The following is a 19,786-nucleotide window of genomic DNA, read 5'->3' on the forward strand; positions in this document are numbered from 1 at the left end:
TGGCTGGGGAAACCCAGCCAGATGGGCAGGGTATAAATAATAATTTTATATAATTTTTGTAAGTAATTTTTATTTTTATTATGTGATTGCTGTAACTAGCTTTCTCCACCTCCGGTAAGTTCTCTGTTCTGTGGTTCCCATCCTTCCACACTACAAGACATGGGTACTGGCCTTTGAGGCGCTCAGTACAGAAAGCTATCCAAACAGCTCCTGCTTAGAAGCTTCTTAGTAAAAGACACTGTGGCTGTTGTTGTCTATTTTCACACCAGTAGTTATAGCCTCTTCCATCAGCATTATTCTGTGACTGAACGTGCTATCTAGACTAGCCAGAGTCAATGAGAAGATGTGTTGCCTATTGTCTCTGAGCAAGGCATTATCTGGTTTGCCTCTTGAAAACATGAACTGTTCCTTACCTAAAACACAATCCACGTTAAAATGCCCATTCTGTTTTCTTACACAGGTTGTTCCGGGGGGTGGGGGTTAGAAGGGACATCACTGGACTAAATCAACTTAGGGCCAGTGCACAAACTTAAGTTTGGAGCTTTAATTTGTTTATTCTCTATATTAAAACGTTGACAGTTCTCTCTAGTTCCCTAAGGAAAATATACTGGCTTATCTTGGAAAAGATTGCAGTTAATTATCCCAACATGACTGTTTGTAGCAGCATCAACCTAGATGTATTATAATCTAGAGCGTACAGAAATGGATTCCCTATACAATTTGCTTCAAACATATTAAGACAAAAAAATATATTCAGCTCAGCTTACTGGAATACAAGGTCACCACTGCTAGTAGGAGACTTCAGCTAATTAAAAATATTCTTAAAAGGTCTTCATAAAGTGACAGGGAACAGTTTCAATTTAACAAACAAACAAACAAACAAAAAACAAAACACCCCTGTGTGCTAGTTTGAGGTCTTAATTTGAATTATGTCTAACAATTCTTAGATAGGCATGTTTTGGACACCTTAAGCTTTTATGGGATATTGGGCTTGGTGTACGCATTACAAACAAGGTCCAATCAACTGCTTTCTAAATAATCATATAGGCTACAATAGAGAAAGTTGGATCTCATTACCCTTATGAGTTATTGAGAATAATCTCACATTGGAAGACAAACAAATTTTACATATTTTAAACCAGAAGAGTAGTCATATATGGTTATGGGGGAGAGATATGGTAAGATAAGGAAGTAAAATAGTGAGAGAAGTTGGACAAAGCAGGTTAACAATAGGGACATCGTTTTAGGTCTCTAGTGGCCAATTATTTCAAGGCTGGTTCTTCAAAACATTTCAACTGGAAGTTGAAAGTATGTGAGAGTATTCATTAGTGTGTGTGTGTGTGTGTGTGTGTGTCTCACATCAATCAGAAATATAGGTACTCTAGAACACTGGTCTTCAGGACCCACTCGAGGGCTGCAGCCTGATGCAAAGTATGTCACAACAGGAGTACTACCACCTTGCAAATATAAGGTAAGATTAAGAAATGGGTCCCCAAAGGCATGTTTGTGTTAAAAGCGGATTCTGAGTCTGAAAAAGATGAAGATAGCTGCCCTTAAAAAATCAGTACATGGAGCCTGAACATGGAGCTTAAATGGCACCCTGATCATGTGTAGAAATTTATTGACAAAAAGCATATCATGCAATGTGGAAATTTTCAAAGATGACTTGGGGGTGGGGTGGGAAAACAGAAGGCCCAGTTCAGATGTCTTATTTTAAACCTCCAAACCATAGTTTGGTGAACTGAATAGTGAACACGCTCTGGATAGTACATTCTATATTCCCTGCCCTCACTATGACAATTTCATAGTGGTATCTGAAGAAGTGTGCATGCACACGAAAGCTCATACCAGGAACAAACTCAGTTGGTCTCTAAGGTGCTACTAGAAAGAATTTTCGATTTTGTTTTGACTATGGCAGACCAACACGGCTACCCACCTGTAACTATGACAATTTCGTCATTCACTTCCTGATTTCTTCCAAAAAGATTTCTGCTAAGAAATCCAAAAACAAGCAAACCTCTAAACCATGGTTTGAAACAATAGTTTGGTGGATTATGAAAACATGGTTTTCAGGCAACTGTGGTTAGCACATATGATATAATTAGCCCAATTCAGGTATCACAGCAAGAGTATGGTGGGGTGGAGGAGATTATCATACAAAAGCACCAGATGAAAAAGCTAATAATAGGAGCACTTGCAAGATCATGGCATGTTTCGAGTCATCCAACTCATCCAGCTTTGGAGGGTGAACTGAATATTACTTCACTTTGGTACTCATTAAGAATAGCACTGAATGCTTTCACTCTGAAAAAGTTGCTTAAAGTGGAACAGAATAGAAGCTGAGACATCTTGACTCAATAAGGAATCTTAAAAATCTTAAAGGAGGAACAGAGAATGAGAGCCAAGCTATATGAGAAGAAGGCAGTCTAAGCAGTTATATTTATGGAGTGGTTAGTATATCTTTGATGGCAAGTACACGTAAAATTCAAACGGAATGCCAGGGTGAGAAAGCACCGTTTCAAAACTAATTCACATCTTCAAGTGGGAAATAAGAGCAGTATGTAAAGCTACAAACACCCCAAATAAATAAAATCCAAATATTAGAATTCCATAATGATCATATTGTGCGCTACTTAATTACATTTTCATTCACGACCTACTGGAGGGAAGGATGGCTGCATTGGTGAAGTTGAGAGCTAGCATAAGATTCAAGGGTTAGATCATAGCAGCTTCTAGGAACTATTGTGTGCCACACCACACTGAAATATAGAGAAGCATAATGGCATAATACAGGAGGAAGCAGAATAACTAGAATAACTGAAGTAAACTGCAGCTATGCGTTAAAAAGAATTGACAACATTGTTATCAAGTGGAAGGCAAGGGGGGAAATGAGATTTTAATTCAATACATGAACATGCACTAAAAAACAAGGCTATTGAGGCAAAAATATTTACATCTAGCTTTGGTACCAAATTAAGAAAGGTCAATACCAACATAAGCTATTGCACACTGGAGCAACCAGACTGATTATCTATTATTGTAATCTATTTTAAGTGCAGAAGTGTTTATTGATTGCTTAGTTAGAAAAAAAGGCACAGCTGATATTCACATGCAGTGAATAGGCCTGAATACGCCACAAACAGATTAGAGGAACATTTCAGTTGAAGATATCTGTACTATGAAAACTAATGTCTATAAATTAATTATTAAATAAAGTTTAGAGGTAAATTGATGCGGGTGGCACTGTGGGTTAAACCACAGAGCCTAGGGCTTGTTGATCAGAAGGTCGGCGGTTCGAATCCCCGCAACGAGGTGAGCTCCCGTTGCTCTGTCCCTGCTTCTGCCAACCTAGCAGTTCGAAAACACTTCAAAGTGCAAGTAGATAAATAGGGACCACTCCGGCGGGAAGGTAAACGCCATTTCCGTGCGCTGCTCTGGTTCACCAGAAGCGGCTTAGTCATGCCGGCCATATGACCCGGAAGCTGTACGCCGGCTCCCTCAGCCAGTAACGCGAGATAAGCGCCGCAACCCCAGAGTCGGACACGACTAGACCTAATGGTCAGGGGTCCCTTTACCTTTACTTTAGAGGTAACTTGAGTGATTTCTGTTTGAAGTGTAAAATTCTGGAATAATTTCTTGAGAACCGTTGGGCAAGTAATAAACCCTGTTTTCAAAAGAGCTGGGCACAGAAATTGAAACGTAATTTTTAAATTTATTCTAAAGGCTTGTTTGTGACCAAATCCATGCAAGGACAGGTTTTCCTCCTGCCAAACTGATTAAAAACCCATGGTGTTATTGTAGCTTTCATTTACATGTATGGCTTGATTGACTTGCATGAGCCATTTTAGAGCTATGCCCTCTGAAAAACTTGTTTTGACAGCGGCTTAGCAGGGCTAGGATTATGTTGGGTTAATTTGCTGAAAGACACTGATGGGTCCACTGCTTGATAATGTATTTTGATCCCTTCCAGTCTGATCCCTATCTCAACTACTTTTATTGGTCTTCAGACAGATTGCCACTTGATTACTTCTGCTTTATTTTGACAAAATTGGCTTTTTAAACGATTTCACACAAATTTGCATTTATTTTTCTTGAAACTGATTATTTTTCTTAGAAATCCCACATAAAAATTCTGAAGTGCAAGTTAAAAACAAAAACCAAATCAAACTCCCCTTATAACCAAAGTATGTTAGCCTCAAGAAACCAACCCTGATGACTATAGGACCTGTAATTCAAAATCTCAAAACAAATCTATGTCTAAGCAGAATGCTAGTGATTGCTCCCAATCCATGACTGCTGAGCAAAATTGTTTTCAAATAATTCAGTCATCATTTTCTTCTTTATGCTCTCAAAGTTGGGAGAGTTCTGTCTTTAAGATAACCCACAAGGGGTGAACAGCAAAGTGTTTAGCAACTGCATCAAATTAAGGGCTAAGCAAACATGTGTTTAAATGGTCCCAATGAATTTTCTAAATGCTGAATAAATAGGCTACACATTCCAAGCCCTTTTGACAAAAAATGAGACAACCTCTTTGCAAATGGTAGGAACTAGATTTCTTGTCTAGCTTGATCTGTCACCACAGCTTACAAGTTTCACATCTAACAACTGCACTGCAACTGTAGGATTTAAAATATAAATCTAATTTCAGAGGAAAAAGCAGAGCATAAGCTCTGGGATATTTTTCCCATTTAATTAAACAGATTTTCCCTTCAAATCCAATTGGTTACACCACAGTAAAGGGCACGTTTTCTTAGAAGATATTCAAGCCATGTCGTTGCAATCTTAATAATTTTTTGAATAGAAATATGGTCACAACAAGAAGGGACCAAAATTCTATTTTGTTATCATCTACCTTCTACTAAATGGTTTTTGCAGAATCTCTAGAAGAATCTACATGAAATGGGGTTTGGCACATGCTTTCTTACAGGCAAAGCTTAATTTGTCATTTGCTGGATATTTTGTTTTCCTCTCACCAGATGATGTTGGGGTCTTTGCAGATCAAAAGTGGAGGAATGCTGCTTCGAAGGTAGATGTTCCTGTGGATGAAGAGGATAATTCGGATGTACAGTAGCTGACTGAATGGATGGTGTTCAATTTAAAATTTTACGGTTTTGATGTAGTAGACCCAATGACCTGATGTTGTGGTTTTCCTAAAAATTGTTGACTAGCAGCATAAGATTGACAGAAGATGAAAAATTGTTTGGAAGAGGCTATGGTTATTTGTTTAGGGTTGATTTATTATGTTAACACATCTCACTTTTTTCTAACCTACTGATTTTATAGTATATTTGCTAGTATGGTAAGGCTTATTTTTATTTTGAACAGCCAATCTACTACTCAGTATTTCATGTCTGGTGCTCCATAGTATGTTTCAGATATCCACAGTGTCCAACTTTAGAGAAAGAAATACCTATTCTGTAACTAGGATACTCTTAAAAGTTTTGAGGATTCTTACTTCAGTTGCCTTCCAAAAACCATTTCAATAATAAAAAAGACAGAAATCTTTAGCATCCACACATGTAGGAAAATAATTTTTTTCCCTATTTTATTTGTAATATAAAAAGAGCTGCCATTGTCCTCTGGAAGACCAGTATACCATAAGCTGGGTAGCTTTGCATGTTCAGTCCTATAAAGGGATAATCAATCATGCCTGAGTTTTCAACAAATAAATTGTGTTATAAAGGATCTGTGGTGGTAACAGGAAACATCAGTTAAGATAGTATATGAGCAATAAATTAGTATATATTTCAATTTTCTAATATGTTTTAACAGGACATATGTACATAATTTAATAAGCACACATTAAGGACTCTTACATAGTAAAGAAAAAACCTTTCAAGAGCAAAGACATCTAAAGTGAAAGCACTAATATGATACCACTCACCGACACATTTTTCTGCTAATTCTCCTAAAAAATGATCTGACAATTTTGGATTCCAGTCCCTGGTATGTATTTGGAATATGTGCTTTCTTGCCTTAGAAAGAAAGAATAAATTCAGTATTAAGAGCTACATCACAGAACAAGTTAATCAATTAACTTAAATATACACCCCCCTCTTGATATTATTTATTAACACACTTTTGTATCACCTTTTGACTCTTACAGGCCAGATCCACCATGAGGTTTAGAAGGGGGGGATTCAATACACAATTAACAGATTTAAATCAAAACATTAAAACCAAGAATAGCTGAGTATAAATCTTCACTGCAAAATTAAAAGCTGCTTAAGGTCAGTTGAAATGTACAATGCTTTTATACCTGGCCCAAAAGTCTTCAGGGGGTGGGACCAGTCTAACCTCTCTAGATACGGAATTCCATAACAGAGATGCTGCCACAGAGAAGACACTGTCTCGTGTCCCAACCAGATCCTTTATTGTGCTGGGGAAAGGAAGTGGTGTTCTTCTCAGAGTTGATCAATTTAAGTTAATGGAGATGACTAACTTCGGTTCATGATCTCAACCTATGAACAAGTTCACACGGGAGGCAGTGGTCTTTCAAATATTGTGCCTTAAGTCGCTTAGGGCCTTATAGGTCACAGCACAAACAAATAAGAAGCCAGTACAGTTTATATAATGCTGGTGTAATAAAGTCTGAAAATATTCTAATCTAATATATATACTCCAGTGATCTGGCGGCTGCAAATTGCACCAGCTGCAGTTACCAAACATTGGACAGCCCAACACAGCGCTCATTGCAGTAATCTACCCAGAAGGCGACCAATGCATGTATTACTGCAGCCAGATCCAACTTCTCCAGGAAGAGATGCAGCCAGTGAATCGGACAAGGCACTCTTGGTCATAGAAGTTACCCGAACATCAGGAGCACCCCTCCAAAGCTGACCCTGAACCTTCATAGGAATTTAAGTATCCAGGACAAGCTGCATTCTCAATCCTGAATTAGTCCATCTACTGGCCAAAACCATCTCTGCCTTGTCTAAACAAAGGCTCAGCTTGTTAGCCCGCATCCTGTCTTCACTGCTTCCAGGCAACATTGCATAGCTTCCACAGTCTCCTTGGCATTAATTGACAGGGAGAGATAGAGCTGGGTATTATTGGCCTAGTGAAAACCAGGGGTCAGCAAACTTTTTCAGTCCACTGTCCCTCAGACCTTGCGGGGGGCCGGACTATATTTTAGGGGGAAAATGAAGCAAGAGTACCACGAGCCCCGGTGGCTGCTTACCAGTGTCTTGAGAGCAGCAGGGGCTGGTGGTGGTGGAGGCGGGACAATGAGCGGCGCGTGAAAGGGCTCCGGAGAGGAGCTGCTTAAAATGGCGGCTGCTCAAGCACTGCTACTGCTGGCACCAACAAAGCCCAGCCCCCTTCCTCCTCTAGGCAGGGCGGGGAGAAGCCAGGAGGGAGGGAGGGAGAAGGTGCCGCAACTGCCGCCGTGTGAGGGTGAGGGAGGGAGAGGGAAAGAACACACGTGCTGGCGATCCATGCGGTGATTCCCAGACCGTCCACGGACTGGATCCAGAAGGCAACTGGACCTCAGTTTGTCGACTCATGGATAAGACCCAATCCCTAGATCAATGGAGGCAAACCTATGGCACGTGTGCCAGAGGGGACACTCAGAGCCCTCTCTGTGGGCACGTGCGCTATTGCCCCAGCACAGAGCTGTCAGAAGGCCAGGGCGGCACATTGAGTCCTCAGCTCAACTTAGGCAGCCAGAGCACCATGTGTGTGGCGGGTGGGTACAGGAAACTGTGTGGCAGGAGTGGGATGCGATGCCTGTCAGGGTACTGACTTTCTCCAAAACGGTTGCAGCTATTCTTTGGCCCAATTGTTCATTGCGCCCAACTGCACAGAGGCTTCCGGAGCATATTGTGGCAATTAGTATTTTGCGCAAGCGGTTTGCGAAATAGCACCGGCAATGATTATGGTGGGCCCTCAGTTTCAGAAGCTGCACAAGCAGGACAGTAAAGAGTTGAAATCCCCAAACTGGCCCGTCTGCTGCAGCGCCTTTAGGGCTCCTTTTGCTCAGCCACTCCGAGCAACATGCCCAGACTGAGACGGCGCCAGGGAGGCGCAAAAGGAAGGGCCGGGTGGGGCACTGGTCCCATTCGGATACATAACACCATCCCCAAGCAGGCGCACATGTTGTTTTCAGAGGCTGGGGGTGGATCATGGGACTTGTGTCTGAGTAGAAGCGCCTCAGATCGGGCATCAAGGGGTGCAAAACGAAGTCACAACCCCCAGGGTGCGCGTTTTCCCTTGGAGAGCCTCCGCCGTGGGTGGGGAGAGTGCAGCGCTCTGCACACGCTCAGAGGTGTGCTGCTGCATTGGTGAGCCGCCAAGAATTCTGAGCAGCCACCTTCCTCCTGCTGCTGCTGCGAGGTTGAGGCTTTACATACCCTGCGTAGGGGCTGGTCAGGGCTGGGCGAGGGAGTGGGGATAGCACATGGGCAGCCCCCAGGGCCTTTTCAGAAAATGGCGGCGTGACTGGGGGGGTGCCGCTCTGCATGTGCTCAGAGGGCCACACCAAGAAAGCTTGCTTGGGCTGGAGCTTAAAAGCGGGAATCCTTGAAGTGTGGAATTCTCTGCCAAATAATTTTAAGTCAATGAAAGCAGTTGGGATTGCTTTCTTTACTTTGTTTGGATAATCTTAATGCAAACTTTTACCTTTCAATAAAAAGTTGTTTGTATCATTGAAAGCTCTGTTATTGTGTATTTATTTTAAGACAAAAGATGTTAATGTACGAGTTGTTTTTTCTAAACTAAAACCTCAGTATTCAGGTTAAATTGCCGTGTTGGCACTTGGCGATAAATAAGTGGGTTTTGGGTTGCAGTCTGGACACTCTGTCTCTAAAAGGTTCGCCATCACTGCCCTAGATCGTTTCTCCAAGGTCACTTTTGTTCCCAAAGTAACTGAAATCTTATGATTATATAAAGAATTTTACAGGCAAATCTGTTAATTTATGCCCTTTCATTTAATCCAAACTACAGTGGTACCCCGGGTTACGTACTTAATTCGTTCCGGGTTACAGTACGTAACCCGAAAACAAGGTAACCCGAACAATTCGTTCCAAAAACCTGGGAAAAACCGGAAAAACCGCTCTGCGCATGCGCAAATTGCACGCGCGCCGGGTTGCGCTTCCGGGTTAGCGGAGTTGATAACCCGAAAAGTACTCAACCCGAAGTGTACGTAACCCGAGGTACCACTGTAATTATGTGCTTTCCCATTTAATTTTTAACAAGCAGTTTATTACTGCAGAAAAATACCACGAACATGATTATTCAGACAGTATAATAGAAAACAAATACTTCAGAGGAGGACTTCAATAAAGATAAGTTAATGCAAAAGAATATAGGAGAATATAATTCAGGGGGAAAAAATTTAAATGTTGCTAGCTATTTCTAGTAAGATGTATATCAGGAAGAAGTGAAGTATATTTATTCTCAGACAAAAGCAGAGTATAAGAATGCTGGCATGAAGGAAGCCATTAACTTTTATTGATATGGTTTACCTACAGAGGTTTTTTTCAAATGTAATATAAGAAGACTATCTGGCACTACTAGGTTCTCTTAGTTTATTTGGGCAGATGAGGCAGCTCCCTCGGGCTTTGGAAGGGCAGCAAACTGTTACCATTGCTGTTTCCTGACCTGCAACAGGCATCAAAATGTCTCTGGTCGGTGCTGGTTTACCTATTTGAATTGTATTGTGCTTTCAATTAGCTTCTAATGTTGCCCTGGGCTCTTGAGAGGAAGGGTGGGATATAAGAAATAAAATAACTTCACATTCTTACCTTTTGATCAGGCAGGCTAAAAAGAAATTCCCTGTCAAAACGACCAGGTCTCCTGAGTGCTGGATCTATAGAATCAAGTCTGTTTGTAGCACCAATGACAACGATTTCTCCTCTGTTGTCTAATCCATCCATGAGAGCAAGTAGAGTAGACACTATAGAGCTAAAACAACATTTCAACCACATTTTTAGGGAGAAGGTTCAAAATATGTAAATACAGTCATTTAAAAATGTTTTTAACCATCCTAAATAAAAGACATGGATAACCATGACATGTATGGCAAAACCAAATTAAGTCATTCACAAATGGAAGGGTTCCTTCTTTCCTTGGAAGACTTTTGATTTGGCAGAGATATCCTGCTGGCGGAAAGGGGAAAGCAATTCAGAATCATTCTCTCGTAAAATCCCACCCTCTTTGATGGGTCCCCCAACCCTCTGCAGAAGATTTTCAGAGGGTACAAAGGTGTTTCATGGTGAAGGAAAGTCAGAAAAATCATCGTCCGCTCCTTCTACCAGCAGGAGAGTCCAGAGTCAAACACTGCTTGCGGGAGATTGGATCCCAGCCAAGGTTAGCAACGCTATAGTTATGAACAACATAAGCACTTGAAATGAACTATCATTTTTGGTGTTGCTCATAGACAAGGCCTAAGTATGCAAGTGACAAGCATTCAATCCCAAAAGGCATAATAATTCTGAATATGTCTTCTCACTAAGTTATGTTGTAGTCCATTGTTGAACAAAGAAGAGTTTCTTTTATGTCCTGACAATGCTCCACAGAGAAGCATCATCATCATCATCATTTTATTTGTATGCCGCCTTTCCATAGTTAAAACAATGCTCAAGGCGGCTTACAATATGAAAAGATTTAATGTAAAGAGCAATCCTTAACCTGTTTCTGTTTGATCCTTGCCCACCTACAAAGTCTGGAGAAAACCTTTGTGTTGTTGTTCAATCTCTCCCAGATAAAAGAGAAGGAAAAGCTTTCTCTTTACTGTCATAGCCAAAGAGATACACCAGCTACCTTTTGCCTATCACTACTGCTGCAGCATGAATTTCGAATCTATTCACAGCCGCATTTGAGCCCCACAGCCCACCATATAAGGTGCCACTGATAAGCATCCAGGGAGCACAGCCGGATCACTTTGCGCACAATTCCTGTATCAATTATACATCAGTGATCAAGTAAGCTGCTAGAATTAAAATGAAGCTTACCTTGCAGAAGCTAACAAAAAATATTTTGTTCACAGGAGATAAAAGTTTGGGGGACGGGAATCCAGTTAAACCATTTAGAATGTTCTGCTGACAATTTGCTTACTAGTAGTTTTCATGTTACGTTTTATTTATCATATTCACTGACTAAATATTTATGGGTGGTATTCAACAAAGTGCTTCCACTAGCACAAGAACATTTGGCTGCATAACAGAATTTCCCCTCCCTCTCCTCTCCCCGCAAACCCCTTAAATCTGTTCTGGCATATCCCCCAACCCTCCACAGAAGATCTGTGGAAGGCACAGAGATCATGCAGGAAAACTCAACTGTGCAAGTGGAAATCCTTGTGCTTGACAAAGCCCTTACTTGGATACCACCCTATGCAGTTAATATGAAAAGGTGTTGGATCTACCATTGTGTGAGTAACGAAATTGTGGAGCCAACTCAAGATACTCAGAAGTAATACACTAGGATTACCTGTGAATCTGGTCCTGCCTGCTAGAACGGACTGGGGCCAATCCATCGATTTCATCAAAAAAGATTATGGATGGCCTCATCAGGTATGCCTGGAGAGCAACAAACTGTATTAGTTAAAAAAACCCACAAGAAAAGCATTTGTTTATAATGCCAAGGACTAAGCCTACCTGTACCTTTAATTAATGTCTAACTTGAACTGCTGTCCTTCTGGGTAACCCCATAAATCTAAACTTCACCAACTAAAGGTGTTCACTGATCAAATGCATTTTACTAAATGGCAACAGCAATAATAGTACAGATTCAGGATGTTGTTAAAAGAGGGGGAAATAAACAGGTTGTTTCTCAAATTCTGCAAGATTACATTCGTAAGTCTACCTCCTCTCTCATGCCAGCCATACAAGTACCATTAAATATTTTCTTTTTGAGAGAACCAAAATTCACTTTCAACAGTTCATCTGCTTGGAGGGAATTGTAAATGTTGGTCTGTGTTCCAAATGTCCAGAGTATCACTGAAGAAGGCAAAGCAGAAGTGCAACTCTTCCAATGTTCAGCTGAGAGGTATGAACTGTCAGGGTAACATCCCTCATCTTCTACTCAAGGTAAAAAGAAGCTGCACCAAGTTTTTTGCTTAAACAACCTGCTCCTATTTCTTTCCAAGCAGGTACACCCAACCAATCCAACAAAATGAAAAGTTTGATGAACACACTATAAAAAGAAAAACAAGCCTCAAATTCTCATTTACACAGAGCATGCTTTGTCCTCTTGTACGTTTCTACTCTAGGAATTCACCTAAGTGATCTTGTTATTTAGTATTCTAAGAAAAACCCAATAGCTTACTTAAACTATTTGTAACAAAATCTGACAATTAAAGAGTTTGATCTTAGTTTTCACTCTGCTCACGGAAGGACTGCTTCTGTTCATGGGAAGACCCCTTCCGTAAACAGAAAATGCTGCATTTTATGTAGCAAGAAATTAGGATCCATTCCATACTGCTGAGTTCCATCAGTACATTGAATATGCTAGTGAACAAAAGCTTTAGACAATCTAGATAATATGTTTCAAATGTTTCCTTTGTATCTTTTTATATCATCTGTCAACACAGCGCAATTAAGCACTGCTATAAGAAATTAGGGGTATGAGAAATTAAGCCTGTTTTGATTTTCACAGAGTGAAAGCAATTGTGAGGGGAGGATGTGTCCCAAAGTAAACTTAAGGCTGAAATCCCATCATTACTTTATTAGGAGTAAGCCCCATTAATCTCAATGGGACTTAGCTTTGAGTAGACCTGCATAGGAGAATTGGCTTTAATGTCCCTTTTGTGCTTATTAATGTGAAGCCATTCTTGTCTACGCTTTGCTATTACTTAAATAAAATCCCCTTTATTCTCTTCCTGCAGTGATTCCAGCAAAAGTTCCCATAGAAAATATGATGATGCTATGACATTATGTAGCTAATCCAATTTGGCAATGTGACCTCACCAACTGCAAATGAAGATAGCTCAGAGCAAAAGCAATACTCCCTGGATTTTATTTCTCTCCCTGTGTGAATAGGTTAATTTTTACCCCCTTTTGACATCCCTGCCTCCAGAATCACAGCCTCCAATGAAAACATTTCTGACAAACACTCCCAACCTGTTTTGGTTGAAACTATCAAAGAGATAATGTTGTGTACTAACTTGATCAAAGAGGAGTCGAAGTTGCCGTTCAGATTCACCAACCCATTTGCTGAGACAGTCTGCTCCTTTCCTCATGAAAAAAGCAACTTTTCTCTCCCCTTGTGTGCATTCATTGGCCAGAGCTCTAGCTACCAAGGTTTTACCTGTTCCAGGAGGACCATAAAACAAACAGCCCCTGAAGACAAATGGATAAATATAGTAATCACTATTTCTTTGTTTCTTGTTCATTGCAGAAGTATTTCTTAGCCACATGGCAGGAATGCCAATAATGAAGTGCCCAACATTTTTTTCCAGGTATGTTCATTTTTTGTTTGCGAATGTGGTAATTATTCTCTCTGTCCCAAATCATATAAAGAGAAAGGTAAGTCTATCACTTCTTGTTGATATGTCAGCTGCCAAGTCAGTGGGTTATAGTGCAATATCACAGATTCAAAGAAGCATCAGATATATTTCTAAAGACTGATTGCCAAGAGGAGAAGTTTATAATGTACTGGTAAGATTACAATTCAAACATCTCTCTCTCTCTCTCTCTCAAGTTCTCTTACAAATCTACCCAATATATTTATTTCATAAAATATATACACCACCTTACTGTAAAAACCTTAGTTTACAAAATGAGGGAAAGGGCAGAGGAAATCTATTAAGACACAAGAGGAAAAGTACAGTGTTGATTCTATGGTTTAACATATTGGTTCTGTTAGAAAAGCTCTGTGCCTCCTGCTGCACAAGTTTGCCATGTCACGAAACCCTTTTTTGCCAACTTCTTGTAGTTATTTTAAAGGTTTTGACTAACACATCTCATCTCTACTGACAGCACTGCATGAATCTTCAAAAATATAGTAATTTCTTTCACCAGTCAGATTAAAACCAAAATGCTACTATGCTTTTTAGACCACACACAAAAAGCCGCTTCTGCTTTATTCTTTAGAAAGGGCCTGACACACACATTCACAAAAGAAAAGCAACTGCTCAGTTCAGCAGTCCTTTCACATTAACACCCCCCTTTTAACCACAGCAACAAGCTATAGAGGTCCTCCTGACCATCATCCAGTAAAATCCTTTAGGCATATTTAAGACTCTGAGCAAACTAAACTTTAAAAAACAACAACAGTTGTACACTCTTCAAATTACTTTTGCAATCACCACCCCATCACAGCTCCTAGTCAATTGGATTGAGCCAAATACATAGCTCTTCTAATTGTATGTATTGGAATTAAGTTAATCTGAACTTTACAACTAGTTGTGCCGAATGGTTTCTCCAAGAAACAAGTGAAGGGTGGACTTAGCCTGCCGAATAGTCCCTTCAACATCACTCTTCTTTCACCTCTGTGTTGACATCTTGGGGGAAGTGGCATAGTACATCCCAGAGTCTGCTAAATTCCTTCTCAAGCAAGGTGTATTAAAGCAATATACATCAAATATAAAGAAAATTTATATGAAGGGGAAAAATCTACCTACCTTGGTGGCTGAATTTTGAATTTTTCAAATATTTCAGGATAAAGAAGAGGAAATATAACCATTTCCTTAAGTGCATGAATATGATTGCTCAGTCCACCTATGCTATCAAAACGCACCTAAAAGGGAGATAAATAGTATTTTTTAGCTATTGGTTTCATGTATAATCAGCATAAGCTTAGAACAGGGGTGAGGAACAGGATCCAGGCAGTGGGTCGGATCCCCACCTCCCAGATCATTCCCCACCATGGCCATTTTGACAGGTGGACAGAGCCTCCGAAGTGTCAGTCATCTGGCATCAAGGGACCCCAAAAGAAAAAAAAAATCTTCTGCAGGTATAGCACCTGCCATACCTATAGAAGATCCTTTGGCATTGCTGGTTTCAATTCAAGACAGCAGTGCAAAGGGGCACTTGTGCTTGCTGCCAGCCCCAACGGGGTACTCCGCAGCTCAGCTGATTGCTGCAGGCTTGCTGTCACCACTGATCAGCTGATTGACATTGACAGCAAGCCTCCCCTGCTAAGGTACAAAGAGCAGCATTTTAAGGCTCCCAACTGTTCTCTAGTACCCATGCTTCCACTTGCCCTATATCTAACATATTATGTCAGGTACGGGACACGTAGGCATTCACAACCAGGTTTATTAAACTATGAATTTATTTTTAACTTTGTAAGTATAATTTATGGTTTCCTGGTTTGCTTGTTTTTGAGTCAGCAATATACAACACGAGTGCTGATTTAATTAGGTAACTCATTATGCATTTATTTAAGCTTCAGATTAGCAATTCCAATTAGTTTGTTGTAAAATAGATGTATAGTTATGAAGACAAATAGATGGAGCGCACCGATTTGTCAAGAATCATAGGATCTACATCAGCCAAACTTGCACCAACTTTCACTCGTTCACGCAGGATTCCACAGGCCAAGTCTTCTGCTCTGAAGTTCATAGGCAGACATCTGTTTCAATACAGATACAAAAACAGCACCAAATTAGGTCACATTCAATTTCACGGTGAACAGGGTTGCCATCCAATGAAGCTACATGTATGTGAAGGGGAAAACCATATGATGTTTCAGTATGTCCCAACCTAATACTAATAACTTCAGATACCATGAGGAAAAGTGTCACTAAGTGTCAGGGACAAAGAACCAAAAGACTAATTTACAATAAGGAGTATGAGTATGACACATGCAAAGATACAAAATCTGTACGATAAAAAGTATAAACCACATAGTTTGCAAGCGAAGTCTCAGAGTACATTCCAGGCATCTTTAATTTAAAAAGCACTTAAGGAACAGACTGGGAAAGACCCCAGTCCTGAGACCATGCAGACTTGCTGCCAGTCAGAGCAGAGAATACTAGACTTGATGAGCCAATTATCCGAGTCAGAATAAGGTAGTTTTGCATGTCTGACAAGCCTCACCAAGTATAGTGAAGCTATTATTCTCCAAGTTGAAAAGAAGAACAAAAAATTACCTGTTCCTTGCTCTTGCCATGCTCTTAGATTTTCTTCTTTCAAAGCGTTCTTCATCTGAAGAGGTTGTATCACTGCTATGAATAGCATGCTTCTTTCTCCTATGGAAGCAACCAAAGTATTTCAGCGTTCCAATGCTAACAGTTAAGAACACCAAAAAATGTAATAAACAGAGAAAACCACCTTATCTTCATACACTGAACTGGCTCAGATGTCATGATAAACCAGTTTCTTGTGAAAGGAATAAGTTACAAGAAGCCTCACACTACCCCCTCCTTCATCAGCATGTAAGACTGGAAGCTTTTACTTCCATTTTTATTAACTTCAGGTTGTCATTTTATCGAAATCCAACTATCTTAAGGAAGATTAAGGAAGATTTGTTCGAAACAGGAGAATTTAAAGCTCTAGTTTATAATGATATCTGAAATGTTTCACTTTGGCCTTGTTCTGTTGTGACTTGATCTAATAAACCATGATATATTAGACCAAAATTATTAATGCCAATGTACTTCCTGCTCCCCTATGTGTGTGTCACAGAAACATTGTCTCTTTACATCTTTTGGGGGAAGTGACTTGGGGAAAAGAAAGTGGTGCCCATGGCACTATCTCAAAATTCCAAATGTACCTATATGCCCAAAAAAGTTGGCGACCCCCGATTTACCTGATATGGCTTCTTCTTGCAGGAGATCTATGTATGTCAAACAACGCATTTTCCCTTTTCTTCTGGTGTGCGGGCACTGGAGAAGACAAACCAATTTGAAAAACAATGCAATACAAATTTGTGTACTATTATCTTTATTTTCTTACAGATTTACACGAACAACTACATGCTTACTGTTAGGTATCTTGCAAAAGCTCACAACCTTTATGCAAAGCTCAGACTTTATGCAAGCAAGAAAGCAATGAATAAGCAGCTTAAAAAGAAACTCCAGCATCCTCTTCTCTCCAAACCAGTTTTCTCAAATCTAGGGTTGCCATATTTCAAAAAATAGCTTTATTTGCAAAAACGCCAAGAAATTGGATGTTTTGAGCTATTTCTGAGGAAATTCAGCAAAAACCAGAGTGCCGGCATGGGCTGCCATATGTCCGGATTTTCCTAGATGCTTTGTCTATTTCCACCCGAACACTGCTTGCAGCTGCAGTATCCCGGGTATGTCCGGGAAATTCTGGATGTATGGCAACCCTACTCAAATCACAATCATTTCTTTAAGACGTATGTATCACAACTTCCACTGGATTGCTCCCAAAATATACAAGTATAAATACAAGTTAAAAGGTGCAAGCAAGTAGATTTCCTATTTAAATTAATTATGGGCTCTCCCAGTTCTTTAAACAAGAGGAGGAAACTTGTTGTCCTCCAGCTGTTGCTGGACTATGAGCTCCAATCATTCTTGAGCACTGGCTATGCTAGCTGGGGCTGATGGGATCTGGAGTCCAACAATTGGAGAAACACAGATTTCCCATCACTGCTGCACACAGCAAGAGGGCAGAGAGAAAAGGAGTCACACAGGAGAGCAAAGTCCTACTGCTAATCTCATCATACCTAAATGGCAGAATTGTCATTGAAACAGACACATAGTTAGAACCATACATAATTCATTCGGAATAGCTGGAAGGTTAGATGCCTTTTTCTTTTTCTTAACTGTGGTTTGACATTTTATCCAAACCAACAAGTTAACATTAACTTGAAGCCATGGTTTCAAACAAACCAGTCTATGTTAACCATGGTTTGTTAGTCTAGGATGTTATAACAAGCCATAGTTACGAAAAAGAAAAAGCACCTGACCTCCTTCCAGCTATTCATTCAGAAGGAAGAGCACATGAGCTCAAGGCTTGCCTAAGCTCATTGATTATTATCTTATACTATGCTGTAGTGCAACATGCAAATGCGGCAATAAGAACATGTCTCAAAGAATGTCTCAAAGAACATCCAGTGCAAAAAGAAAAATATTATGAAAGGAACTTGGGCTTCCAGCAGTTAAAAAAATAGTCTGGTAAAAAGGTACCATTTCTTTTGCTATACATTGAAGACAGCCTGACCAACACAGCTACTAAAATTAAGGAAGAGTGGTGTGCATGTTTATGCTTCTCTCTTACCTATAGGAGGCGCTTGGTATCTGTCCACTGTTTTTCTTTGTCTCAGATTATATGGACGATCATTTTCTTCTCCCTCTGCCTCCTCTACTTCAATATCTGCATCTTCTTCTTGAGATTCTAGAAATAAAAGGCATATAAAGAATTTATACAACTTCATTGCAGACTCTTGTAAAAGGATTCTTGTTAATTTGTAAAAATGATTCTAATGGATAGATAGATAGGAAGAATTTGGTCACAAAGAGTATTTTTATAATATATCAGGATAAATTTTTATCACAGGTGATAAAGAATTTACAAACAATCCATTCTGTGTAATGACAGATTCAGTAAATTGACTGAATATGTACAGAGCAGAGATTATTTTGGTCTGTGGGATATAACTAAACAAACTTAAAGATAACAGCAATTCCATGACTATATAATCTTGTAACCCCTGTATTGGTTTTTTTACACAAACATTTTCAATAGCACCTACAAAGGTAGCTAGCTAACCTCTGTCATTACCTTCTTCTTCCCCTTCTGTGGAAACTTCATGGTGGTTCTGGATTCCATAGCTATTTCTCCTCAGTGATTTCCTCCTCCTCTTGACACGTGAATACATATCCATGTTTTCCTGGAATAAAGGTAATATCCGCATGATTTGCATTGTAAAACAAGAAATGCACATCATCTGGGAAGTGTTCAAGGTGGGAAATAAGTGCTGCTTGGGACTATAGGCAATTATAAATCAGCTACTGACACTGAAGACACAGAGCATGTGATCATTTCCCTACCACAGCAACATCAAGACCAACAAAACAAATTTGTTACAGCATCTATATTCACAGGTTTATGACATACAAAAATATTTGCTATTGTAATAGTGGAGCATCTGCTATTGAACAAGCGTTCACATTTTTGGGAAAGGACCACATTCAGCATTCTGGAACTTACAGGTGGTGCACAGTGCAAGTGACCCCAATTATTCCGTTCAAATTATTTGGCCTTCTTGCCACCATGCAGCAATGGGATGCCCACAAAGATACTGCCCAAAGGTTGGGAGCCACAGAAATGAACCAGAGACTCTGGGATTCCACCACACAGAGCTACAGCTTCCCAGCAGCCAATAGGGTTTCTTGGGAGGGTGGGGCTGTTGCAACTTAGCTAGCTCATAAAAGAGGAAGCCTTGTTGCCTCATCAATTGGCTTTCACTTACCAAGCCATTTGTCCTTGCATTTCAACAGTTGTGCAAGTCTGCTGAGTTGTGGCTGATAGGAACTAGGATAACTCCCTGAGCTATGACTAGCTTTCAAATGTGCTGTTTGAGGGAGGCCTCAAGAAATCACAGGAACAATACAGGCCTTGACCACTCAACAGTAGAAGAAAACAACAGCTGAACCCATCTATATTAACTTTGCAAATCCAAAGATGGATCAGCCAAATATGTGCTACGCACAGAATTTGTATTCAGTTTTGCCAGAAAGTTATACTACTGCTGTTAGATTTCCACCCTCCACCACACACACACACACACACAATATAAATTGACAGCTATTTTTACATAAGCCTATGTCACATACCTCTCCCTCTCTGCTCCATTGCTGTCATGATTATTTGCAAATGAATCAAACATATTAATTTATAATTAAAAAAACTGGAGTCAATATTTTATTCATCTG

The 19,786-nt window shown here is 40.0% G+C and overlaps 1 protein-coding gene across 5 annotated transcripts in view; it reads right to left on the reverse strand.

The window, feature by feature from the left end:
- The window catches only part of ATAD2B (ATPase family AAA domain containing 2B), a 53,621-nt gene that overhangs the window by 19,743 nt on the left and 14,092 nt on the right, over positions 1–19,786 (reverse strand). For 3 of the 5 annotated variants that reach the window (XM_033142961.1, XM_033142958.1, XM_033142963.1), the window contains exons 6-15: positions 18,621–18,741; positions 18,129–18,245; positions 16,693–16,768; positions 16,034–16,132; positions 15,402–15,513; positions 14,561–14,676; positions 13,103–13,277; positions 11,428–11,516; positions 9,744–9,903; positions 5,885–5,975 (exon numbers count right to left, since the gene is read on the reverse strand). In XM_033142961.1, coding sequence (XP_032998852.1) covers positions 5,885–5,975; positions 9,744–9,903; positions 11,428–11,516; positions 13,103–13,277; positions 14,561–14,676; positions 15,402–15,513; positions 16,034–16,132; positions 16,693–16,768; positions 18,129–18,245; positions 18,621–18,741 — 1,156 coding nt within the window. The remainder of the gene's footprint in view (positions 1–5,884; positions 5,976–9,743; positions 9,904–11,427; positions 11,517–13,102; positions 13,278–14,560; positions 14,677–15,401; positions 15,514–16,033; positions 16,133–16,692; positions 16,769–18,128; positions 18,246–18,620; positions 18,742–19,786) is intronic. The other 2 variants (XM_033142962.1, XM_033142960.1) reach the window with 1 other exon arrangement.

The sequence above is a fragment of the Lacerta agilis genome, chromosome 3 (assembly GCF_009819535.1).
Source record: "Lacerta agilis isolate rLacAgi1 chromosome 3, rLacAgi1.pri, whole genome shotgun sequence".
Taxonomy (NCBI): Eukaryota; Metazoa; Chordata; class Lepidosauria; order Squamata; family Lacertidae; genus Lacerta; species Lacerta agilis.